The sequence below is a fragment of the Delphinus delphis genome, chromosome 11 (assembly GCF_949987515.2).
Source record: "Delphinus delphis chromosome 11, mDelDel1.2, whole genome shotgun sequence".
NCBI classification, from domain to species: domain Eukaryota; kingdom Metazoa; phylum Chordata; class Mammalia; order Artiodactyla; family Delphinidae; genus Delphinus; species Delphinus delphis.
This window is the reverse complement of record NC_082693.1, coordinates 52,515,611-52,542,549: the sequence shown is the minus strand read 5'-3', so window position 1 is coordinate 52,542,549 and position 26,939 is coordinate 52,515,611. Positions and strand designations below refer to the sequence as shown.

At 38.1% G+C, this 26,939-nt stretch overlaps 1 protein-coding gene across 3 annotated transcripts in view; it reads left to right on the top strand.

The window, feature by feature from the left end:
• The window catches only part of GRIP1 (glutamate receptor interacting protein 1), a 437,679-nt gene that overhangs the window by 266,840 nt on the left and 143,900 nt on the right, over positions 1 to 26,939 (top strand). For all 3 annotated transcript variants that reach the window (XM_060023847.1, XM_060023846.1, XM_060023845.1), the window contains exons 4-7: positions 780 to 925; positions 8,122 to 8,205; positions 18,104 to 18,179; positions 20,459 to 20,604. In XM_060023847.1, the coding sequence (XP_059879830.1) occupies positions 780 to 925; positions 8,122 to 8,205; positions 18,104 to 18,179; positions 20,459 to 20,604 (452 nt within the window). The remainder of the gene's footprint in view (positions 1 to 779; positions 926 to 8,121; positions 8,206 to 18,103; positions 18,180 to 20,458; positions 20,605 to 26,939) is intronic.

The window sequence follows — 26,939 nt, the reverse complement described above, 5'->3', positions numbered from 1 at the left end:
GAAGGAAGAATGATTGGAGCTGGGTTTATGTAAAACAAATGAACTTGGTATTTTTATCTGGGGAGAAAATATTATTGAATTAAGTCCTATCATAGTTCTTGCTGCCTGCTCTTGGTTTAAAAGTAGAGTTTGACTAAAAGCCCCAGAGTAGCCAAGGTTCTATTACGATGGTGAAGAGAGGAGAATGTCACTGAAAGCCAGTACTTTCGTTGCACTTTCTTCTTCACCAATACTTTTTTTTATTAGTCCCGCTATAAGCAGTAAATAGCAAAATAAGCTCACCCTCTGGTTGGCCCTGGACACACTCCCAGTGAAGATACCCAAAGTGGTGAAATGTCCAAAAGGCAGGCAGCAAAAATGAGAGGGAATGAGAAGAAAGGGAAAATTCTAGTGGGTCCAGGATCTGGATGGTCTGCCCCAAGAGCACCACCTCTTTATGGGCAGAGCAACTAAAGATAACTTTCTCTTTATTTTGTTTTACGGTGCTCCTTAAAAGTAAAAGAGGTAGAGGGTTAGGAAGAAATTGGAGACAGCAGCAGACCCAGTACAGGACTTCCGAAGTGTGCAGTCAGCGTGAGAAGAGGGATCCACTGAGTCCCTCTCATCCACCCTCCGCTGCTCACCCGCTCTTAGGAACCAGCCGCATCCTAGGAGCCGGGACTCCAGCTGCGTCGGCATCCTGGGCTTGCATGCTTATCCATGATGGGGAAGAGGGAAGTGTGGTCAGACTGGCCTGCGGAAAGGAGGGGTCCACTGAGGCGACATTCTCTGTTCTGCAGAAGTGATCAGCTGGATGTGGGTGACTATATCAAAGCAGTGAATGGCATCAACCTGGCCAGATTCCGCCACGATGAGATCATCAGCTTGCTGAAGAATGTCGGGGAAAGAGTGGTTCTTGAAGTTGAGTATGAGCTGCCGCCAGTCTGTAAGTCATCACAAGCCAGGGGCAGAACAGCCGCACCACGTTTTGGCCTAAAACTATTGTTTCCTATCTTTTTCTCTTTTGCCATCATTGTCTTATTACAGGAATGGTAGAGTATAGTTTCTTCATATTTAAAACTTATTTGAATTGCTATAGCCTACTCAGGAAGAATGTAAAAGAGCATAAATAATGATGAAATTATCTAGGACTCATATTTCATTAAGGCCATCTGTGAACACCATAATTGTACTTAAGCTATTTTAATGAACTGTCCACATATTTATAAATTCTGTGCATTAGGTTCCATCCAGGCTTTGTACTTAGCGACTAAGTTTAGGAAAAGCATGTTTAACGTGATTTCTATTGATTCTTGTATAGTTATGTTCGTTTCTGAAGCATGAAAATAGAATCAGAATACATTGTTAAGTAATAATAATAGACATAATAAAAGCGCAGCCAGCATATTTTGAGAGCTTACTAAATGTCCAGCATTGTAAGGAGCCCCTTCTATTGGTTCACTTAAATCCTCACCACGAAGAAAGCATAGCAGAGCTGAACTTTGATGTCAAATAGCCAGTTAAGGGCTTCCCTGGTGGCGCAGTGGTTGAGAGTCCGCCTGCCGATGCAGGGGACCCGGGTTCGTGCCCCGGTCCGGGAAGATCCCACATGCCGCGGAGCGGCTGGGCCCGTGAGGCGTGGCCGCTGAGCCTGTGCATCTGGAGCCTGTGCTCCACAACGGGAGAGGCCACAGCAGTGAGAGGCCTGCGTACCGCAAAATAAATAATAATAATAACCAGTTAAATCCCAGCTCCAACTTTACTAGCTACGTGCCTTTGAGAAAGTTACTTAAGCTTCTTGTGTTTCAGTTTGCACATCTGAAAACTGGGGATGATATTAGGAATCTATGGTATTACTCACAGATCTGTTATGAGGATTAAATGAGTTAGGTTTTGTATAGCATTTAGGACAGTGCCCGACACCATAAAAGTTTTTGTTAAATAATAAATATATAAATCAATCAAAACTGTAAGATAGGCATTATTTTCATTATTATTCTCATTTTACAGAGACTTAAGTTAGATATCTTTCCCAAATTAGTAGGCATCAAAGTCAGCTCTTTGCTTTTCTGTACTACTGAGAACTCAGACTGATTATTACTAACCGATAATAATTCATTTGTTTAGCAATGACTTATTGGCATTACTATGTTCCAGTCCCCACAAAGTACATCGGTGGAATTTATATTCTAGCAGGCGAAGACAGGTATTAAAATAAAACCACAGTAAATAAGTTAATTAAAATTGACCCTTAAACAACAAGGCGGTTAGGGGTGCCAGCCCTCTGCGCAGTTGAAAATCAATGCATAACTTATAGTTGGCCCTCCATATATGTGGTTCCTCCGAAACCAAGGTTCTTCCATATCTGCAGATTCAACCAACCAGGTATAGGGCAGTACTGTGGTGTTTACTATGGGAAAAAATCCACATATACATGGACCCATGCAGATCAAACACATGTTGTTCAAGGGTCAGCTGTTTGTCGTACGAATGTTATGGGTCATGAATGCTGTGGGAAAAAGAAAATAATCAAGGAGCGGGGTTGGGAGCGCCGGGCTGGGGATGGGATTGCAATTTAAATAGAGTGGTTAGGGACAGCTTCATTGAGAAAGTGACATTACTCAGCGACTTGAAGGAGGTGAGGAAGTTAGCTGTATGGATTTCTGGGGGAAAAGAGTTCCAGAAAGAAGGAAAAGCCGATGCTAAGATCAAAAGCAGGAACACATCTGGCATTGTTCTAGAAACATTAAGAAGGGCGGTGTGCTGGAGCAGAGTAAGCATGCAGAGAAGCGGGGGGAGGTGGTCTGAAGTGTAAAGGATAGGAGCGTCTGTGTAGGCCATTGGAGGGGCCTTAAGTTCTGCTCTGAATGATTTGGGGCAGAGGAGTGACATGATCTGATGTATGTTTTCAAAGGCTCCTCTAGCTGCTGTGTGGAGAATAGACTGCAGGGACGAGGGTAGAAGTTTGGAGGACTATTGCAGTGATTCAGATAAAAGATGGTGGTGGAGATGGTGACGAGCCCTCATATCCCTCGTCTGTTTTGAAGATAGAGCCAGCAGGATTTCCTGATGCATTTAATGTGGGTTGTGCAGAAAGAGAGGAGTGAAGGCCCACAGCGGGTTTTGAGTCTGAGTAACTGGAAGGATGGAGTTTCCATTAACGGGGGTGGGTAAGAATGCAGGCAGAGCTGACTTGCAAGGAGATCAGTAGTTTGTTGTTTGAGATGCTACAGTTAAGGGGCCTATTTGCCACGCTGAGAGAAAATGTTAAGACGAGAGCTGGAGATACGGTTTGGCGTTTGGGAGAAAGATCTGGACTAGAAATGTAAATTTAAGAGGAATGGGACTATAGATGGTGTTTGAAGCTTTGGGACCAGATGACAGCACTCAGAGAGTGGGTGTACATACCAATCATAAGTTCTTATTCTTAACCTAAAATCTAACACTGAAAATCTAATGGTGATTTTACAACAAAATCCATTGGAATCTGCGTTCTGAAACCTTGCTACAATGTTTTTCATTTTCATTAAGAGCAGGCAGTAAAACAGAGCGTTGAGAGCTTGGGCTGTGTCACTAGTTAAATGTCAGTTTTGTCCCTTTCTAGCTTTGTGACTTTGGGCATTTTATTTAAGTTCTCTGAGCCGTAGGTTTCTCAGCTATAAAACAACTATAATGGACGTAGAATTTTTGTAAGAATTCAAGGCTATAATCCTGTAAAGTATTTAGATCGTAAGCACATACTCGCTAAGCCATAGTGCATCTTAGCCACTATTACCATTATCATGATTACTACTACTACTGCTACTACACTGAAAGTACTGTGTTTTCTTGAACTGAAAGTCAGTTTGCTTTGAAATCACTGTCTTAAACCACTGCTAAGGAGTTAAGAGGAGTCAAATATCTAGAGCTAACGCTCTTTGATTAAGCATTTGTATTCTAGTGGGTAGATGAATATCCACAAAACACAACCTCTTCCTAAGGGGAACTCTTAGTATAGCTCTCAGGGTGGGGCCAGTAGTGGAGATATGCTGAGTATTATCCAGCAAACCCAGATAATCCAGAGCTGGGGATTTCGGGGTAGATTTGAAGGAGTTTATGTAGGTCCAGTAGGAAGACGAACATTCCAGGCACAGGATACGGCAAGGTGGTAAGAAGATAGTCCAGTACGTAGGTTGAACTGCAAACGGTTTGGAGTTGCTGGAACACAAAAGGAAAGAGCGGGCCTGGAGAGGGATGAGGCCAGTGAGGTAAACAGAAACCAAGTGAAGGAGGGCCTTATAAGCCATGTGGGTAGAGTGTGGATGGTGTCGAGTGGGCAATAAGGAGCCTTTAAAAGCTTTTAAGGCCAAGGAACAGCATCATCAGATCAGGGTTTTTAGACTTATTTTAAGAGGTCAAATGGAGAACAGATCAGAGGCTATAAGCCCCAAGGCTGTTATAATTTCCCAAAAGAGAGGTAATATCCTGAATAACTATAGCATTAGTAGGGTTAAAGAGGAGAGGGTGGGCATCAGAAATATTCAGGGGGTGGTGATTATACCAGCTTTTCCTCCCTCACACAGTAAAGCTGATGGAAAAAGAGAAAATATTTTTAAACACAAAAGTGTGAATTCTGTGGTAGAAATCAGATAGAAGAGGTCTATTCGCCAAGGATTATCTCTGTCTCCTTCTATTATGTTAGATAAATTGATAAGATCTGTGAGTTCAGGGAGGTTGAAGGGATTAATAAGCCTCCCTTTCACTGAGCTTAGACAGCCAGAACAGGAGTGAGCCAGCAGCAGCGAGGGCCCGGGAGGAGAGCTGCCTGATGAAAGGTAGGCCACCCGGGACCGAGACTGGAACTCTCACAGCAATCTAAGGCTCAGCCAATCCCAGAATCCAGAAAGAATTGGAGGAAGGTGTGTGTGTGTGTGTGTGTGTGTGTGTGTGTGTGTGTGTGTGTGTGTGTGAGAGAGAGAGAGAGAGTGGGTGAGAGAGAAAGAGAGAGAGAATGGTACAGAGACAGAGATCTGATAGAAGAAAAATGGAACTTTGACCTTGGGCAAGCCACTTACCTTTTCTGAGATTCAGTTTCTTAGTGAACATGAAATAGTCGATCTTCATGAGCTCTAAAGTTCTTTCTGACTTTATAAAATTATGTGGTGTTTTGAGACCGTATTTAGAGAGAATGTTACCAGGCTGTATCTTGAGTATTAGTGTGTTCAAAGTTGGTCTAGAGGAGTGCCTTCAAATTTTCGGGTTGCATAACCCCTAAAGAATTTTGAAATATTACATAATTCTCATCCAGTTTTTAACACCTAAAATTCTTTATGATAAACTTCAGTAGTTGGATAGGATATAATTTTTAGCATGATGTTTATTTTATACATCTTTGTATACCATTTCCATTCAAACCTTGGAGCTACAGGTTTACCTCGTTTGTTTTATGGAAAACATCTGCCACAGAGTCTTATTGTCAAAGGCGGTCCTCACCGTTAAACCATCAGCTAAACAGACTAGCTTTTTATTGGAAGGAATGCTTCCTTAATTCAAATAAGTGTGTTAAAGCATGTCCCTGTGACAGCCTTATTACTTCTCATTTCTAATTCTAAGAAAGATAGACAGATGATAGATGATGATGGTGATGATGATGATGATGATGATGATATGGTGGGGAGGTGTGGCGTGGTGGGCGTCCCAGGTCTCCTCCCCATGGTTCATTCTGGAATGTAGTCTGAAGAAGCATCAGCTACCCAGGGGAAGCTCTTCCTGTGACAGTGGCAGAGGGAAAACAAGACAAGCCCAACCACAGGAGCACATTTCCAGACTCTGCTCACGTGTCGTAACACCCCATTGGCTAAAGCAAGTCAGCTGTGCAAACCCAATGTAATGAGGTGGAAAAGTGCACAACTCCTATTCTCCTATGGGAAATAGTATATATTGATAATTTAGAAAAACCAAATCCACCATAATAAAATAGAGAATGTCACTTCATGTTATAGAAGTATATGCATATGCACATATAGAAACAAGGGACAACAGTACAACTAAAATACTAGGGAGGAGTATTTTTGCATTCTAAGATTGGTTTCTCTAGCCTTCCTATGTGCCCAGTTTGATTTTTTGGGTAAGCCCCTTAATTGGATCTCTATGTCCACATACACACATGTGAAGTAATGAGTAAAATTCATGTGGCCAAACAGGATGTCTGGTGCTGAATATGCAAACCTAGTCGCCAAGAGCCATTCATGCAAATATAAATTATAAAGACCAAATCTATTTCATTAAATATATTAAAATGTAGTCAACATTCCCATTTATCTTTGTAAATGATGAACAGCAAGAGTGTGGATAACCTAAAGCTGTAGGTAATCCCCGAAGTCTTTATATTGACTTTAGATTTGTTTGTAAGATCTTATGGTCAGCAAGATTTAGTTCAAGCAAAATTGAAATTACAGTGCCTTGCATCCCCAGAACAGACACTCAGCCAACAAGGACAGGTGGCCCTAATTAGAATTTGGCTGTATATAATTGAAAGTTGATTTAATGATTAAATGAAATAAAATTTGTAAACCACTTTGCAGAGTTCCTTGCATACAGTAGATGCTCATTAATTATTTCTCTCCATATCTTTTCCTTAATGGAACGGAAAGATCATGTTCTTAACCAGTTTCTTCAAGTGGCTTGTTGGGTCATGGAAATAAGAAAACATTTGGTTTGAACTCAGTTTTTTACATTTAATTAATACCGTACCTCAACAATTTCAGCTATTTGTATGCACTGTTCCTAGCTGATTAGAATAAACTGAAATTCCCCTGATAGCAAGAATATGACATTTAATTAAATCAGCAGCGTACCAAAACATTTTGTTCAGCTGTAGGTTTATGTTGTTTTTTTAGCAGATCCAAGTTCTTATTGTACTTTATGTCTCAGCTGGCTGTGTGCAGTTTTGTGAATTTAACTGTGTACTTTTCATAATCATGTCCATTCCTTTGAGGATTCAGAATTTCTGATAATTAAAAAATAATTATAATTAATGCTTAATTAAAATTACTTCCTATTTCTGTCAATGGCAAGAAACGTTCTTTTCAAAGATACCTTTAAATTCTGTCTATATGTTTCTTGTTGACAGCTTGATGTAATAAGCCCTTCAGGATCTAGAAACGATGTAAAAAATGAGTCATTGATAATGAACACAGCCTTAGACAATTGAACATCACTGTACAAATTCAAGAAAAGGAGCTAAGACCATCAAATTCTATAGATTGCCAACCCTTGTCTCCATGAATAAAAATATCCTTGTATCCATAATGATAAAATATTTTTTTAAATCTAGCAAGAGTATAATCACAATTACTCACTAGTTTCTTGAAAAAACAGTCTTAAAGGGTAGTTTAGTTACTATTCATATAACTTCATATAACTTATCCCCTCGTGTATAATGTAATTAGAGATAGCAACTTGGCAATGGAATTTCATTTTGTGAAATTAGAGCAATAACCATGCAAACACAACCTAAGCATGATACTATCAAGTAAAATTAAGTAGATCTTTATTTTATTAGTCAGTAATAATATTTTGAATGTACTTCAAATTTCTTTTTCTCTCCAAGTTTCATTCAGGTTGCTGTTGTCTTTGTTTAATTGCTATGCATCATGTCAGAAAATCAGTTTGCATCAGCTTAACCTGTTAATGGTAATCTGAGAGTAATACTTTTCCTTCTTGTGCTAGCTGCAAAAATAAATATAAAGACAATAATTATTTCATACGTTTTATAAAAATCATATTATTTTTGCATTATACAAAGGGAAAACAATTCTGTTTATCATATGAAGATTGTCTCTCTCGTTATATAGAATTTTAACAATGTGAATATTATGCTCTGTCTAAAAACTGGCTACACGGGAGGAAAGGAAGTATCTCTGATTTTGATTCCACCTGGACCTATATAAGTCATTTATGCACATGACTATTTTATGGTATTTGTATGTCATTCCAATTACTTTTTGTAACATTTTCTTTAAAAACAGACTTTTTTGCTGTTTTATTACTCAACGAGAATTATTTGCGACAGGGGATCTGTAGTATTTTATGCCTATCAAAAAATCCAGAGATGTTATTATGATGTAAGACTTACATTTCCTCTCTCTTTCCTGCATTCAGCCGTTCAAGGATCGAGTGTTATTTTCCGAACGGTGGAGGTCACGTTACATAAAGAAGGCAATACCTTTGGTTTTGTAATACGAGGTAGGTGGCGGTTAGAAAATAGAACTAACAGATATTCTTGGAGAATTTGTCATTGAAATACTGGGAGTGAACTAGAAAGTCATCCTAAAAAAAACTGATGTTTTCAGTGCCTAAAGTCACATTATAATATTTGCACCCATTTTTCTTTCAAGAAATAAAGCAGTAATTGGGAATCAAAGTGGAATCCAAATGATGTAGCTAATTTATTCCAGTTTGTTAATACAGAACAAGAAGCCATTATTTGTAAACCTTGTGAACTCACAGTCATCCTACTGATTTGCCACTTGTCAACATGTCTTTTGTCTTCCCTTTTATACTTTTCTATATCGCTGAGTCAAAAATGTTGATGAATGTGGATGATTTGATTTAATGCACTAGGATTAAGTAACTTTGTTTAAATTGTTTTCTCCTAAAATACATCTTGTTACTGTAGCTTCCACCTGACGTGCATCAGCTCAGTGCAGCTTATTTTGGAATGATATGAATAATAAAAATGTCAGGTGACTCCAACTTGTCTATAAAACCATTAATTCTGAGCTGTAATTCTGGCTTTTATTATTTTAGTTTTCTTATTAGTAATTTCATCCCTTAAAGATTACGCATACAAGGGACTTCCCTGGTGGCGCAGTGGTTAAGAATCCACCTGCCAATGCAGGGGACATGGATTCGAGCCCTGGTCCAGGAAGATCCCACATGCCGCAGAGCAGCTAAGCCCGCGAGCCACAACTACTGAGCCTGTGTGCCACAACTACTGAAGCCCGCGCACTCTAGAGCCCATGCTCTGTGACAAGAGAAGCCACCCCAATGAGAAGCCCGTGCACTGCAACGAAGAGTAGCCCCCACTCGCCACAACTAGAGAAAGCCCACGCATAGCAACGAAGACCCAACACTGCCAAAAATACATAAATAAATTTATTAAAAAAAGACTACACATACATTAATAACTCATAATTCCTGACAATTGGTTCAATAGGTTCAATAGGGAGCTAGGTAAGCATCAGGAATTTTTAACATTTCTTGATTTTTTAATTTGTTTTTACCTATTACATTTTCTACTTCACCAGAGTCAAAATTCTATCAAAATTATTAAGACATTAATTAAAATTAACTAAGCATCTTAATAAATGTACATGCATCAAGGAATAAAACAGATGTGTTCACTTATACAGACTTGCCTTAATGACTGAGCTTTGGGCATTAGGTTCAATTCTGTGTGCATCATTAAGAAAATCAGTCAATCAAATATTCATTAAGGACATGTCAACATGTCAGCATCAGGCAGAGTACTATGGAGTCATGAGACAGGACCCCTATCTACAGGAGATTACAGTCCAGTGAATTTAAGATGTAAGTTGATAAAGTGCCCAAATGAATATTAGAGAAAACAGGCAACTAGGAACCCATGGAATGGTTTAGACCAGTAGTTATTACACTTTTCTAACCAAGTCCTACATTTAGGTGGAGCGACAGACCCCAAGATCATTTACTTAACCATTTTCAAATTTCTGTGCAAAAAAACTAGATGAATATAATGAAAAGTCAGTGTACAAGTAATTTTAGCTTGGAGGGTGGTATATACAAATCTGGTGTTGAAATATAAATATGAAAGAGAGGCACGCTTGACTCGCATTCCTACAAGCCTGATTATTGAAATGCTTCAGTAAAAAATACTGCTGGTGCAGATATTCATCACTAGCTGCTGTATGGTTAATCAATAAAAAATCAAATTGCTAATGAAAGAGCTAAACCAACAGTAATTTATCACTTAAGAACTAAAATGAATAGAAGCAGTTGTAATCTACAACCACCTCAAGACAACTGATGATATGATGCTAACAAATGTCCTTCCCACAATTGGCAGGAATTTCAAATATCCATGTGTGCATGCGTAGTAAGAGTATTTTAATATGAGCCTAGACTCCTACCTAGTACATGGTAGGCACTTAATAAATGGAAGAATGAATGAATGAGGCCTAGATTTGTGTGGACATCAGACTTCTTGGTATTATACTGGTTTTAAAACCTTAGTAATAATAAGCCAATTTTAGTTTATGAGTACCAAATTTTTGTAGGTTTTAATAACTCCCTTAGTATGTCAGTTGAACATAAAAATGTGTCAAATTTTACATAATTTTTTTTTTTCTTTTTGCGGTACGCGGGCCTCTCACTGTTGGCGGCCTTTCCCGTTATGGAGCACAGGCTCCGGACGTGCAGGCTCAGCGGCCATGGCTCACGGGCCCAGCCGCTCCACGGCATGTGGGATCTTCCCGGACCGGGGCACGAACCCATGTCCCCTGCATTGGCAGGCGGCCTCTCAACCACTGCGCCACCAGGGAAGCCCCTTATGTAATTTTTAATGAGAATAAATAAAGAACTTATATTTTCAAATCAATTTGAGGCCCATCTGGAGGGTCTTCTTGCTCAAAAGGTGGCCATTGCCCATCCCTTAAGAGTTATTGGTTAATCACAAACAGAGTTGCAGAATGAGAAAGTACTGTGGATAAATGCTATCATGGCAGGTAAAACATTATGGCATAGATGGGATTTGAGCTTAGCTTAGATCAATGGGGAATACCAGGACATTCAGGGAAGAGGGAGGGGAAGATATTGCAGATGAAGCATATTCATTTAGTGCTGGAGAATTTCTTCTTACCCAATTAGGATGGATCTTTTAAAAAAAAACCAGGCTTTTAGCTGATGAATGGAATTACGTTTCTAATGCTATATGTCACAGATCCAAACACCTTCACTGCCCAAACGATAGAAACTTGTACCCATAAAATGAAAAATGATGTTCTGGCCTATATCATGGAGAGTTAAATTTCTGTTAATTCCTTTGCCATCAAGCCAGAAGATGGTTTAGGTTAACAGGAAAAATCAATGAACTTATTTATAAAACAGAAAGAGAGTCACGGATGTAGAAAACAAACTTATGGTTACTGGGGGGGGGAAGGGAGGGAGGGATAAATTGAGAGATTGGGTATACACACTACTATATATAAAATGGAAAACTAATAAGGACCTACTGTAGAGCACAGGGAGCTCTAATTAATACTCTGTAATGACCTATTTGGAAAGAGTATCTAAAAAGGAGTGGAGATACTTAGCTGTAGAGCAGAAACTAACACAACATTGTAAATCACCTGTACTCCAATAAAAAAGTTTTTTAAATAGATGAAAAAAATTATGATAAATTTTTTTTAAAGAAAGGAAAAATCACTCTGCCACTAATTTGCTTTTCACTTTGGATGAGGAAATTTCTCTAATCATTCTCAACTATAAAATTGTAGGTATGTGTACTCATTTAACATATGGACCCCAATATTCAGATTTGGTCTGCATGGTGTCCCTGGCATTGATATTTTTCTAATAGCATGCCAGGTGGGTCATGTTAATGGGCAACCAGGATTGAAAATACCACTGGTCTCTGAGTGGTCTTTATTATGCTTTACAGCTCCAAACATCTAGAACGTAAGTGAAGCACAAACTAAACTTGGCTCATTATTTCAAATAATGACAAAATGTCACATACCAATAAATTTAGAGTTATCTGTCTCACACTTTAACATGTATTCACTGTTACATACTTGTATTTGGACCTCCAAATCAATATAGTGGAAAGGGTTCTTGCTGTCTTCAGCCTCTTTCCTCTTCTAAATCAATACCCCTCAGGGGAAAGTACACCTATCTTTTTATGATCACCTTGCAAAAAAGAAGTTACATAATGATATTTATATAAATATGGTTAAACATGTGCTGTAACTTATCGTCATGATTTTCATTAAAAAAATTTTTTTCTGAAAAAATTCTGAATTTTCTTTTTTAATTAAGGAAGAATTTTAAAAGAATCCATCAAATTGATTGAAAGAAAATACTGAAATAGAGATTTTACCAACCAGACTGAATAAATCTCTTGTAATAGCAATGAACATAAAGGAAGCATTTGCTTTCATCAAGAACAGTGAATGCCTCTTAAATTTTCTCTTAGGTTCTTTAAGCTGACCTCTTTACCAGTGCCAAATTTGGGAAATGGCACTCTGTTCTACCAGACAAACATTAAATGTTACATGATGGTGAGAGGGTAGACAGCAGAAGCAAGAAGAACTGCAATCCTGCAGCCTGTGGAATGAAAACCACATTCACAGAAAGATAGACAAAATGAAAAGGCAGAGGGCTATGTACCAGATGAAGGAACAAGATAAAACCCCAGAAAAACAATGAAATGAAGTGGAGATAGGCAACCTACCAGAAAAAGAATTCAGAACTATGATAGTGAGGAGATCCAGGCCCTCGGAGAAAGAATGCAGACAGAGATCAAGAAGATTCAAGAAATGTTTAACAAAAACCTAGAAGAATTAAAGAACAAACAAACAGATGAATAATACAATAACTGAAATGAAAAGTACACTAGAAGGAATCAATAGCAGAATAACTGATGCAGAAGAATGGATAAGTGACCTGGAAGACAGAATGGTGGAATTCACTGCCATGCAACAGAATAACGAAAAAAAGAATGAAAAGAAGTGAAGACAGGCTAAGAGACCTCTGGGACAACATTACCACTAAGACCAGAAACAAGACAAGGATGTCCACTCTCGCCACTATTATTCAACATAGTTTTGGAAGTCCTAGCCATGGCACTCAGAGAAGAAAAGGAAATAAAAGGAATACAGATTTGGAAAAGAAGAAGTAAAACTGTCACTGTTTTCAGATGACATGATACTATACATAGATAATCCTAAAGATGACACCAGAAAGCTACTAGAGCTAATCAATGAATTTGGTAAAGTTGCAGGACACAAAGTTAACGCACAGAAATCTCTTGCATTCCTATATACTAACAATGAAACATCAGAAAGAGAAATTAAGGAAACAATCTCATTCACCATTGCAACAAAAAGAATAAAATACCTAGGAATAAATCTACCTACGGAGGTAAAAGATCTGTACTCAGAAAACTCTAAGATGCTGATGAAAGAAATCAAAGATGACACAAACAGATGGGGAGATATACCATGTTCTTAGACTGGAAGAATCAACATTGTGAAAATAACTATAGTACCCAAAGCAATCTACAGATTCAGTGCAATCTCTATCAAATTACCAATGGCATTTTTTATAGAACTAGAACAAAAAATCTTAAAATTTGTATGGAGACACGAAAGACCCCAAATAGCCAAAGCAATCTTGAGGGAAAAAAATGGAGCTGGAGGAATCAGATGCCCTGACTTCAGACTATACTACAAAGCTACAGTAATCACGACAATATGGTACTGGGACAAAAACAGAAATATAGATCAATGGAACAGCATACAAAGTCCAGAGATAAACCCACACACCTATGGTGAACTAATCTATGACAAAGGAGGCAAGGACATACAATGGAGAAAAGACAGTCTCTTCAATAAGTGGTGCTGGGAAAACTGGACAGCTACATGTAAAAGAATTAAATTAGAACACTCCCTAACACCATACACAAATATAAAATCAAAATGAATTAAAGACCTAAATGTAAGACTGAACACTATAAAACTCTTGGAGGAAAACATAGGAAGAACCTCCTATTGACATAAATCACAGCAAGATATTGTTTGACCCACCTCCTAGAATAATGGAAATAAAACCAAAAATAAACAAATGGGACCTAATGAAACTTAAAAGCTTTTGCACAGCAAAGGAAACCATAAATAAGATGAAAAGATACCACTCACAATGGGAGAAAATATTTGCAAATGAATCAACGGAGAAAGGATTAATCTCCAAAATATATAAACAGCTCATGCAGCTCAATATTAAAAAAGAAACAACCCAATCAAAAAATGGGCAGAAGACCTAAATAGACATTTCTCCAAAGAAGACATGCAGGTGGCCAAGAGGCACATGAAAAGCTGCTCAACATCACCAATTATTAGAGAAATGCAAATCAAAACTACAATGAGGTATCACCTCACACTAGTTAGAATGGGCATCGTCAGAAAATCTACAAACAATAAATGCTGGAGAGGGTGTGGAGAAAAGGGAAGTCTCTTGCACTGTTGGTGGGAATGTAAATTGATACAGCCACTATGGAGAACAGTATGGAGGTTCCTTAAAAAACTAAAGATAGAACTACCATATGACCCAGCAATCCCACTACTGGGCATATACCCAGAGAAAACAATAATTCAAAAAGACACATGCACCCCAATGTTCATTGCAGCACTATTTACAATAGCCAGGTCATGGAAGCAACCTAAATGCCCATCGACAGATGAATAGATAAAGGTGGTACATATATACAATGAAATATTATACAATGAAATATATACAATGAAATATTACTCAGCCATAAAAAGGAATGAAATTGGGTCATTTGTAGGGACGTGGATGGACCTAGAGACTGTCATACAGAGTGAAGTAAGTCAGAAAGAGAAAAATATTGTGTATTAATGCATATATGTGCAATCTAGAGAAATGGTACAGAGGAACTGGTTTGCAAGGCGGAAATAGAGACACAGATGTAGAGAACGAACATATGGACACCAAAGGGGAAAAGCAGGGGGGTGGGTGGTGGGGTGAATTGGGAGATTGGGATTGACATATACACACTAATATGTATAAAATAGATAACTAGGGCTTTCCTGGTGGCACAGTGGTTGAGAGTCCGCCTGCCAATGTGGGGGACACGGGTTCATGCCCCGGTCCAGGAAGATCCCACGTGTCACGGAGTGGCTAGGCCCATGAGCCATGGCCGCTGAGCCTGCGCGTCCAGAGCCTGTGCTCTGCAATGGGAGAGGCCACCACAGTGAGAGGCCTGCGTACCGCAAAAAAAAAAAAAAAAAAAAAAGATAACTAATAAGAACATGCTGTATAAAATATAAAATTAGAAAAACAACCAAAATATGTCATATGATGGTAACATTCATATTTATCAAATACTGGCAAACTAGAGACCATCCAGATGGGCAGCCAGGATGGTGATGTATGAGGAAATCAGGTCACGCAAACACTAGTTAAGAAAGTGGAGGTGGATAGAGGGTGGTTCAAGATGGTTGGTAGGAAGATCCTGAACTCAGTTCCTCCCACAGACACAACAAACATACAGCTACACATAAAACAGTTTACTCTGAAAAGAACCCCAGAAACAGCTGAATTCCTACTCCCCAAGAAATTATGAAAGGGCCACATCGAGACTGGGACAATCTTTGAAGACTGAGAGATGGCTGTTTTGCATAATACATCAAAACAAACACAGAGAGTCAAGCAAAATGAGGAAACAGAAGAAAATGTTCCAAATAAAGGAACAAGATAAAACTTCAGGAAAAAAAAAAAACCTAATGAAATGGAGATAAGTAATTTACCTGATAAAGAGTTCAAAGTAATGGTCATAAAGATGCTCACCCAGCTCAGGAGAAGAATGAAGAACACAGTGAGGACTTCAACAAAGAGAAAGAACACATAAGATAGAACCAAACAGAAGTCATAAAGCTAAAGAATACAATAACTGAACTGAAAAATACACTAGCGGGATTCAGTAGCAAACTAGTTGAAACAGAAGAACAGATCAGTGACCTGGAAGACAAGGTAGTAGAAATCATCCAAACAGAATGGCAAAAAGAAAAAAGAATTTTTAAAAATGAGAATAACTTAAGGGACTTGTGGGACAACATGTAGCATACTAGCATTCACTTTATAACGGTCCCAGAAAGAGAAGAGAGAGAGAGAAAGGGGCAGAAAAGTTATTTGAAGTAATAATGGCTGAAAACATTTCTAACCTGGGGAAGGAAATAGACATCCTGGTTTGGGAAGCACAGAGAATCCCAAACAAGATGAGCCCAAAGAGATCCATACCAAGACACATTATAATTAAACTGTCAAAAGTTAAAGATAAAGAGAGACTCAAAGCAGAAAGAGAAAGACAACTCGTTATATACAAGAGAACTCCCATAAGACTATCAACTGATTTTTCAGCAGAAAATTTGCAGGCCAGAGGGAGTGACGTGATATATTCAAGGTGCTAAAAGGAAAAAACTTCCAAGAATACTCTACCTGGCAAGGTTAACTTTCAGAATTGAAGGAGAGATAAAGAGTTTTCCAGACAAGGAAAAGCAAAAGTAGTTCATTACCACTAAACTGGCCTTACAAGAAATGTCCCTTTAGGGACAGCTTTAAGCTGAGAAGAAATGGCCCTAAGTATAAATGAGAAAATATATGAAAGAAAAAATCTCACTGGTAAAGTCAAATATATGGTAAAGGTAGTGGATCAACCACTTATAAAGTTAGTATGAAGGTTAAAAGACAGAAGTAGTAAAATTAGCTGTAACTACAAATATTTGTTAAGCAATACAAGATAAAAAGATGTAAAATGTAACATCAAAACACATCAGGAACTTCCCTGGTGGCACAGTAGTTAAGAATCCACCTGCCAATTCAGGGGACACGGGTTTGAGCCCTAGTCTGGGAAGATCCCACATGCCGTGGAGCAACTAAGCCCATGCGCCACAACTACTGAGCCTGCGCTCCAGAGCCCGCGAGCCACAACTACTGAGCCCACATGCCACAACTACTGAAGCCCGCACACCTAGAGCCCATGCTCCACAACAAGAGAAGCCACTGCAATGAGAAGACCGCGCACCACAACCAAGAGTCGCCCCAGCTCACCTCAACTAGAAAAAGCCCGCACACAGCAATGAAGACCCAATGCAGCTAAAAATAAATTAATTTTTTAAAAAAGCCCACATCAAATGTGGGGGATACTACAATGTTCATTGCAGCTCTGTTTACAATAGCCAGGACATGGAAGCAACCTAAGTGTCCATTGACAGATGAATGGATAAAGAAGATGTGGCACATATATACAATGGAATATTACTCAGCCATAAAAAGAAACGAAATTGAGTTATTTGTAGTGAGGTGGATGGACCTAGAGTCTGTCATACAGAGTGAAGTAAGTCAGAAAGAGAAACACAAACACCGTATGCTAACACATATATATGGAATCTAAAAAACAAAAAACGGTCATGAAGAACCTCGGGGCAAGATGGGAGTAAAGACGCAGACCTACTAGAGAATGGACTTGAGGATACGGGGAGGGGGAAGGGTAAGCTGGGACAAAGTGAGAGAGTGGTAGTGTATATATGGACAGATGTACACTACCAAATGTAAAAAAGATAGCTAGTAGGAAGCAGCCGCATAGCCCAGGGAGATCAGCTTAGTGCTTTGTGACCACCTAGAGGGGTGGGATAGGGAGGGTGGGAGGGAAACGCAAGAGGGAAGAGATATGGGGATATATATATATACGTATAACTGATTCACACTGTTATAAAGCAGAAACTAACACACCACTGTAAAGCAATTATACTCCAATAAAAATGTTAAAAAAAAATGTGGTGGGCACTAAAAATGTAGTGCTTTTAGAATGCACTAATATTTTGAACACCCCGTTTTTAATGGAGGCCACTTCAGCCACTCGAATTTTTCTTTTTTTTAATATTTGGATTTTTTTTTCCTTTAGTTTTTGCTTCATGTCACGTTGTAGACTCACCAGTATAACAGCCTAGGTTGATTGACACCAAATATACCCACCTACACTTTGTTTATAGCCAGCAGCTGTTCTAATTGGGCTAGTATTTATAATTATTTGATGCTCTTATCACAGTAGTTGTTAAACATTTTATATCTCACCCCGATTACAGCCATATATTTATTGAGAGGAAGAGAAATGTTGACTTCAACAATGTATTCTGTATAAAATGAATAAGGTTTTGAAGTCTGTTATGTGCCAGAAGGAAACAGTATAAGTATTCCTCCATATACAACTGTAACATTTGTTTCAGTTTCTCAGCTGGCATTTTGTAAGTGAATTTTTTAATGGCAGCAATGAGAGCATTTTTTGAGCCGTATTCCTTTTCTTTGCTAGGGGGAGCACATGATGATAGAAATAAATCTCGTCCGGTTGTAATAACATGTGTTCGTCCTGGAGGGCCTGCTGACAGGTAAACTTCATCTTTCTGTGTCACTATCCAAATAGATTAAATAAAGCTGGGGACTTTGGCATAGAAGTTGATGAATTAGAAATTTCATAGTAACAGATAGGTCTTAAGTAAATATGTTGGAATGTGAAAACAAAAGAGTTCACGCTGCAGAATCAGAAGAAAGTTTGACTCCAGATTCAATGCTTGCTACCCTGTGTCTTTGGCAAATGACTTAACAGTTCTAAGCTCAGTTCCCTCCAACTGTAAAATGTAGGTGATAATGCATACCTTTCAAGGTTTTTTGTTTTATCAAAGGTTAGGGATTTATGGTGCCTTGCAGGAGGCCTTTCATCCTGGAAGGAAATCCAAAAAAGAGGGGATATATGTATATGTATAGCTGATTCACTTTGCTGTACAGTGGAAACTAACACAACATTGTAAAGCAACTCTACTCCAATAAAAATTAATTATAAAAAAAAAAAGGCAGCTGGCCCTTTAACAGCAGGTCCTTGAAATGCGTCCTCTCCAATTGGTAATATCCTAACCTGAAAAGACAGGTGGTGGTGTTCTCTGACTCTTACTATTGCCAACTGTCCTTATCATGATTATCACCCTTTGATGATGATTATGTGTGTCAGAATAGAAGTGACTTTTAGTAAAAGGGAAGGAATATTGTCAGTGTTAGTGTTTAGAGCATTCTCTTCCTGGCTAATTTGAATATCTGATAGAAGCTCCTTCAGCTTTCCTACAATAAACCTTGGGGGTCCCAAGTAAACTCACAACTTAGATGTCTCAAGAGATGCTTATCTTTCTACTAATTTCCCACAGCGAAAAGTCTGCTCCATAATGGTAGGGAACACAATGCCTGCCACTAGATATAGTTGAAGGAGAGGAGGAAAACGCACTGATTACCCCTGACTCTGCACTATGTTTCAGCCTAGGATGGATTTTTAAAAACCTTTCTTAAGCACTCGAAATAGTAATAATAATAATAAATACTGCTTGATGAGTGACCACCATGGGCCAGGAACTGTGCTCAGTGCTTGGCAGACATTATCTTATTTTATCTTCACAACCACCCACTAAATCAGGTATTTTTATCCAGATTTACAGGTGACAAAACTGACGCCCAGTATCGTTAAATGACTTGCCAGCTAGGATAGAAATTCAGATTTATTTTCCTTCAAAGCTCATACCGTTAGCTCAGTTTGTTTTTTAAGTCAATGTTTAATATAAAATGAGAAAATATGGAGACACTGGGTTCTCCTCTGCACTAAAGTGTATTTGCCTTTGCAGAGGATAATACAAAGTCAAAATTTCCAAGGAAATTTTGCCGTTTTTTTTTCCTTCTCCTGCCTTTTCTTGTGAATGATTCTTCCTGAAGCAAATGAAATATTTCTATTTCTTAATAACATTCTAGAGTTTGAGTTGACAGAAATGTCAGGAGCAGGCTACTAGTTTGTGAGCAACGTATTACCAAATTAATGGAGGACGAAAGGAAATTTAAGAATTTAAGATAAAAATTTAGAGTCAAAATACATAGAGAGTTGCTGGGTGAAAGATATTTAAGACAGCATTTTTATTCTTTCCAAATCCTAAACTTGTAACCCCCACATCTGATTTTCTTATCTTCATTGACCCTCCCTGAGGCAGGAGGGTTATAATCTGGTAGCCTCTCTGGCTACATTTTAGTGGTGTCATTACTGTCCTGAGGCATCTTCTCCCAGTGCTTTGAGTGTCTATGGCCACAGAAGGGAGAATAGTATTTGCCTGCCTTTTCCATTGAATGTGAGACTGAATCAATTTAATGATCGTCAAATGGCCTTATAAATCAGTAGGAAAATTTACAGACTAGGGAAATTTTTCACCAGCATTCCCTATCCAGCTTGGGTTCACTGGTGATAAATTGAATGAAACCAGCAGACTTTTCTGCTCACCTGGCTTTGGGAAAATAGGTGAGTGCTATTTCTTGGGCTCTAATAAATCAATTTTAGACATTTTGGCAAAACCCTAGAAAAGAGAAAATGTGCCTTTATTACTTTTACACCCCAAGAGTTCATCGTGGGTGACCTGGTTATTTGCTAATGTGTAGTTATTTTCTTATTACTGATTTTCATATTGCAGCAACTTTCTGGTCAGGGTTACCTCTTTACTCTCTTAATGTCACACTTGATGCTTAAAAGGAAATGCAAATGGGATAGATGGTAGAATGTGTGTGAAAGAGCCTCTTTGGCTGAGTGACTATTAATGCTAAGCCCCATGATGCTAAATTAATGACTATTTCTTTATTCTCCCTTCAGAGAGGGCACAATCAAACCTGGTGATAGGTTGCTCAGTGTGGATGGAATTCGGCTTCTTGGAACCACGCACGCTGAGGCCATGAGTATTCTCAAACAGTGTGGACAAGAAGCGACGCTGCTGATCGAATATGATGTCTCGGTCATGGGTATGTCGGATCCTGAGGTTGGGATCTCTGACTAAGCTCTACATCATGTCACTGTCCATCCCTGATAAACCACTTTGGATTAAGAAGGAACTGTTATGTCCACCTGTAGCAGACAGAATTTCATCAATACCATATTATTCTGTTTGAGTTCAGAAAGAGGTGAGGAGTACTTCTCAGCGATTTTGAATTCTTGTGTTGATAGAATCTATGATAACATCTCATTCTGTCAGTGTGTTTCACCTAGCAATCAGCTCTTATACATGGATTACCCTTTGGCAGGAAAGTGTTTTCCCCCTCCAAGTCACAAAAGTGGTGTTATTAACTTAGGGGCTAGTACTTTTTCTTTTACTACATGGAGACTGGAAACAGTAGGGGATTCCTTTCCTTCTTTTTACGTCACAGAGTGAAGCCAGCTGATCAGAATTAATGGAAATTACCATTTTATCATCAGACTTAGGGACAAAGAAAGGAAAGGGGACAAATAGTATCATTGATTAAAATGAAAGTTGAGTACAATATTCTTTCTTGAAATAATGATTCCAATAGAAAGTAATTCTATTTCTACCCTCTCAACTGTAGTACAACTGGAAAGATATTCTCACGTGGCTTTTCAGTGTGAAGAGAGAGCCAAAGTTTTGTGTAAAGTTGACTAAGGCAGATAAATTATGATAGAATGAACTGGAACGTGAAACTGAAACCTAAATCATGTTGTAAATACTTCTTACAATTATCAGACTTGATTGTGTGCCTGACTTTACCAGCAAGTTTTGTCCTGGTAAAATGTAGCCAAGAAAAAAACACTTATTCTGTAACTGTAAACTCCTTTTATTTCCTGCTCTATATGATTCACGTAGAACAGTGTTGCTTGAACGTATTCTTAATCTGTCTACTGGCCTGAAATGTCTTTGAGAGGTATGAGGCTTCCTAAAAGACTTAAAGTGTGAGTTAAGGAGTTCTTAGCAGAATAAGTGGTATGATATGCCCTTAGGATGGAAAGGTCAGGAATGAATGAACTTTCCTCCCTCTATTCTTCCTTTCTCTTGTCTTCTCTTTCTCCCTTTTTTCTTTCTCTTTTTATTGTTTTGTATGGCTTTTGAGTTAGATGATTTGGGTTCTGTTTTCAATTCTACTGATTTCTAGCTATTAGTTTGCACCATGTTACTTATTTCACTGTGCCTTAGTTACCTCATTTGTCACATGGAAACCAGCAGTGCCTATTTTAAAAGGCAGTTAGGAAGATAAAATAAAATTATACAAGTAAGATGTATTTTAACTGATGATCCAATTTATTATTCACATTAAAAATTGAAACAGGTGTTTGACATATTTAACTCATTCAGTCTACAAATATATATTTTTTTAATATTGAAGCTAAGTGACAGGTACCAAGAGTACAGAAATAAACAAAACAGACCTGGTCTCTGCTCTTATGAAGTTTGCAATTGACAAGGAGGAGAGACAGTAAACAGGAACATGACCAAACAAATAAACACTCAGAAAGTGATCATTACCTACCACGAAAGGCATGAACTGGATTCTGTAATAGGGAATAAGGGCAGGCACAGGTGAGGGCTGACAGATGCCAATCAGGAGTCAGTGAAGAGGTGACAGGTAGGCAAAAACCTGAAGGATGAGAAGGAACCAGTTCCCAAACTAAATACAGCAACAGTTTGTAAGTTCTGAGCAGCCCACCTCAGAGAGACAAGGGCTCCCCCTCTGGGGATGGGCACCATTTCAGAGCAGAGCCCTCCATATCTCATTATTACCAGAGTCAGGGGGGGAGAGGATGACTCACCTGTCTTCCTTCTTCCCTATTCACATTCACATTCTGAATCATGCCTGACAATTTTCATACCTCAGAGTTCTCAGATATCCCCCTAATATAGGGGAAAGTGCCATCAGGAAGGAAACTCATTAAAAGTTTCTCTAAGTTGCTAGATATAAGATCAGTATACAAAAATCAGTTACATTTCTATATACCAGCCAAAACCAGGAAGTTAATTTTTAATATACCATTTATAACAACAATAAAATAATAAGGTTCCTATAAGGAATAAATACAACAAAAGTTGTATCTTCCCAGTAGATATAGATATTGATATAGATACAGATATGCATATATGTAAAGAATACTTAAACAAATGAAGACCTACATCATGAATGTGGGTGGGAAGTCTTGATATCTAAAATATATCCTTTCTTTCAAATGCATCCATAAATTCTATTCAGAATCCCAGAAGGATCTTTGGAGGACTTTAATAAGCTGTTTCTAAAATGTAAGAAAAGTGGGAGGGGGAAAACAGCCAAAATGTTTTTGAAACAATACAAAAGCAGAGAAACTTGTTCTATCCAATATCAAGACTCATTCTAAAATTGTGCCATTAAGTCTATGTAATATTTACATGAGGTAATAAAGAACCCAGTGGAAGAGAATTGAATGCCACAGACCACTACAGATATGTAAGCAGAGGTGTAGTCTTACATCAGTGGGGAATGGTTGAGCTAGTCAGTAAATGATACTGGGTCAATTAGTTAGCCACATGGGAAAAAATTCAATTAATCTCCTACTTTATACCACACCCAAAAATAAATTCTGTATTTACATAACCATTTCCCAACAGACTGCTATTATAGATAACTGGAATGAATATCCTTTTAACCCAAATCTTTGTCTGTGTATCTGACTTCATTAAGTCGAAGGGCATATTTCTTTTTTAAATATTTGGTACATAATTCCAATTGTCCTCCAGAAAGGTTATCCTACTTTATAATATATTACTACCAGCAATGTTTTAAGTGTACCTGTCTCAACAGAGCACCAGATACAGCACTAAATAGTTTTGGTTTTAATCTTTCTGATTTAAGTAAAAATTGCATTTATATTTTAGTTTACTTTTTAAAAAAATTTCTAGTGCAACTAAATGCTTTTTTGTATGAACACTAGCCATTTTCATCTCCTACTGTCTGCCTATGCCCTGTATTAATTTTTCTATTGATTTGTGTAACTATTTACAGACACCTTTCTGTCACTCCTAGATAAAGCTAAATAGGTGAAAAATTGGAATAGAAAGCTTAAGATCTTAAATTAGGAAAATGAGGAGCAATAGATCATTGGTATATGAAGTTGCCATCAGGTACAAATGGCAGAAACCAATTTAGAATAATTTAAAGAGGGAACTGATTAGCTTGTAAAAGTGGGGAGTCAAGATACATCCTGACTTCAGAAGAAGTTCATTAATATCACAGGTGTTCTGTCTCTCGGGTCTCTTTGCCTGGGAAAGGCTCTCCTTGTGTCATGACCAGATGGTCCCAGGCAGCCACAGGTCTATATTATGTTGTGAGTTCATAATGCCAGAAAAAGAAATGAAACTGAATCTCCCCTAAAAGATGCTGAGTGACTTAGCTTGGAGCAAATGCTGACCACTGCAGTAATCACTATGTCCAGGGATATAGTGTAGCCTCTGCTCTTTGGCAGGGCAGGAAGGAATGTGTGTTGAACAGAACAAGGCAAAGAATGGCACTTTCCCAAAGCAGGTGATGAAAGTAATAGATGCCACACATACGAGAATTTTCCTTACTTCACGTCCTCACCAGCACTTGGTATTCTCAGTCTGTTTCATGTCATCTATTCTTATGGGTATGTAGTGATATCCCATGGCAAATTGAATGTATATTTCCAGGATGAATAATGATATGGAGCACCTTTTCATTTGCCACTTGGACATCCCTGTTGCATTATTTTACTTTTAATACCTTCATTTATTTACATACTATTAAAATTATGTCACATTATATCTTAGGAAGTATGTGTGTATCTATAATCATAAATATAAATATTGAGTTTCTTTATATGCTATTAAAAGTACACAAATTATTTTGTAGGAAACACGTGTGTGCCTGTGCAGAGATATTGATATCTCATCACTGGAATGAGATATATTTTCTAGTAAATCTCAGATCACAAATTTTAGCAAATTCAGTAGTCTGGGAAAGCTATTGAAATTATCAATTTTATTAACTAAAGTTGAATTTAGTCTTTGTTAAAATTTTAAAGAAAATGTATTGAGATAAGACTGGTAGGAATAGGTCTGGGGGAAAAGTAATTGTTCAGTTTTGGATATGTTATGTTTGAGGTGTCTATCCATCATCCAAGTGGAGGTATGGAGTATACAGATGGGTCATTAAGCCTGGAATTTAGTGCAGAGGTTAGGGCAGGAGGTATAAATTTTTGAGTCATCAGCACAGAGATGGACCTTAAAACCACGAGGCACCTTAGGGAAGTGACCGTGGACAGAGAAAAGCAAGGCCCAAGGATGGAGCTCTGGGTCTCTCCAGTAGTGACAAATCAGAAAGGTGATGAGGAACCTTTGAAATAAATTGAGAAGGAACATCAAGTGATGGAGACAGAGAACCAAGGCAGAGTGTGGAGTCTTGGAGACCAGATTTTTCCTTTGTAAAACGGTGGTGATTATACTACCACACTCACAAGTTGCTGTGAGGAGAAAAAGAGTTAATGCATATGTGGTGTTTGGCCCATAATATGTGCTCAATAAATATGAACTAATTATTTTAAATGTTTATAGGGAAAAAACCCTCCACTTCATTATTGTCGAAATGTACTACCAAATGATTGGGTCTCAGAGCCCTGATGTTAGAAGCCAAATAACATAAAATATAAGGAAAGCTTGAACATCTCGGGGCAAAAGTTCTGAAAACAATAACTTTAGTAAAATGTAGTGCCTTTTGAAGTCAGACAAACTTGGTTTTGAATCTTGGCTGTCTGTTGACCTTGAACAAGTTACTTAGCCTCTCCAAGCTTCAACTTTCTCATCTCTAATATAAGGATGATAACAGTACTTCTTCAAAGGATTGATGAAAAGATTAAGCGAGTGAATACATGTAAAGTGTTTATCATAACTAACCTAAACTTTTGTTGACTACCAGGGAATTAAAGTTCACGGTTTCCATGCTCCACTTCCCTAAAATGAACCTCAGGTCTCCCACTACCCTGGATTAAGCAGCAGCTGAGGCTTTATTCCGTGACAACATTGAGTCCTCAGTAGAAAGAATGTTTGAAAAATGATGTGTTCTGGATGGCTTTATTTTCTAAAATTCATCAGAATACTTATTTTGCTTAAACGTTAGCTGAAAATATTTCTAAATAATGTTTCTGAGAATATATATTAAAGATACTTGGGTCTTTGGTAGAGGCCCATACAGTTTTCAAGGACATCATTCTGAATATTAGTCCTTAGGCCTGTGTTACAGAGTCAAGGGGTACAGATGGTACCAAATCTGTGCTGACATAATTTACTCAAGATTTTTAAAACTTACACAATTCTCTAATAATTATTTATTTTATGACTTTTCCTTCCTGCAAAATCGCGGGGGAGGGCTTTTGGTTACTACGGATTTCTTGTTGGCCGTATTAAACAAGAATGACTGTAGTGTAATTTTTTGTTTTGTTTTTATTTCAGCTTTATTAAGGTGTAATTGACAGATCTGTAAGATATTTAAAGTGTGCATCGTGATAATTTGATATACACATGCATGGTGTAAAGATGCTACACTCTTAGCATATTATACAATACAGTGTTATCAACTATAGTCACAATTTTTACATTAGATCCTCAGACTTTATTCATCTTCTAGCTGAAAGTTTGTACCCTTTATCTTTTTAACATCCTTATTGGAGTATAATTGCTTTACAATGGTGTGTTAGTTACTGCTTTATAACAAAGTAAATCAGCTATACATACACATATATCCCCATATCTCCTCCCTTTTGGATCTCCCTCCCACCTTCCCTATCACACCCCTCTAGGTGGACACAAAGCATGGAGCTGATCTCCCTGTGCTATGCGGCTGCCTCCCACTAGCTATCTATTTTACATTTGGTAGTGTGTATATGTCCATTGCCACTCTCTCACTTCGTCCCAGCTTAACCTTCGCCCTCCCCATATCCTCAAGTCCATTCTCTACGTCTGTGTCTTTATTACTGTCCTGCCCCTAGGTTCTTCAGAAACATTTTTTTTTTTTTAGATTCCATATATATGTGTTAGCATACGGTATTTGTTTTTCTCTTTCTGACTACTTCACTCTGTATGATAGATTCTAGGTCCATCCACCTCACTACAAATAACTCAATTTCGTTTCTTTTTATGGCTGAGTAAATATTCCATTGTATATATGTGCCACATCTTCTTTATCCATTCATCTGTTGATGCACACTCAGGTTGCTTCCATGTCCTGGCTATCGTAAATAGAGCTGCAATGAACACTGTGGTGTATGACTCTTTGAATTATGATTTTCTCAGGGTATATGCCCAGTAGTG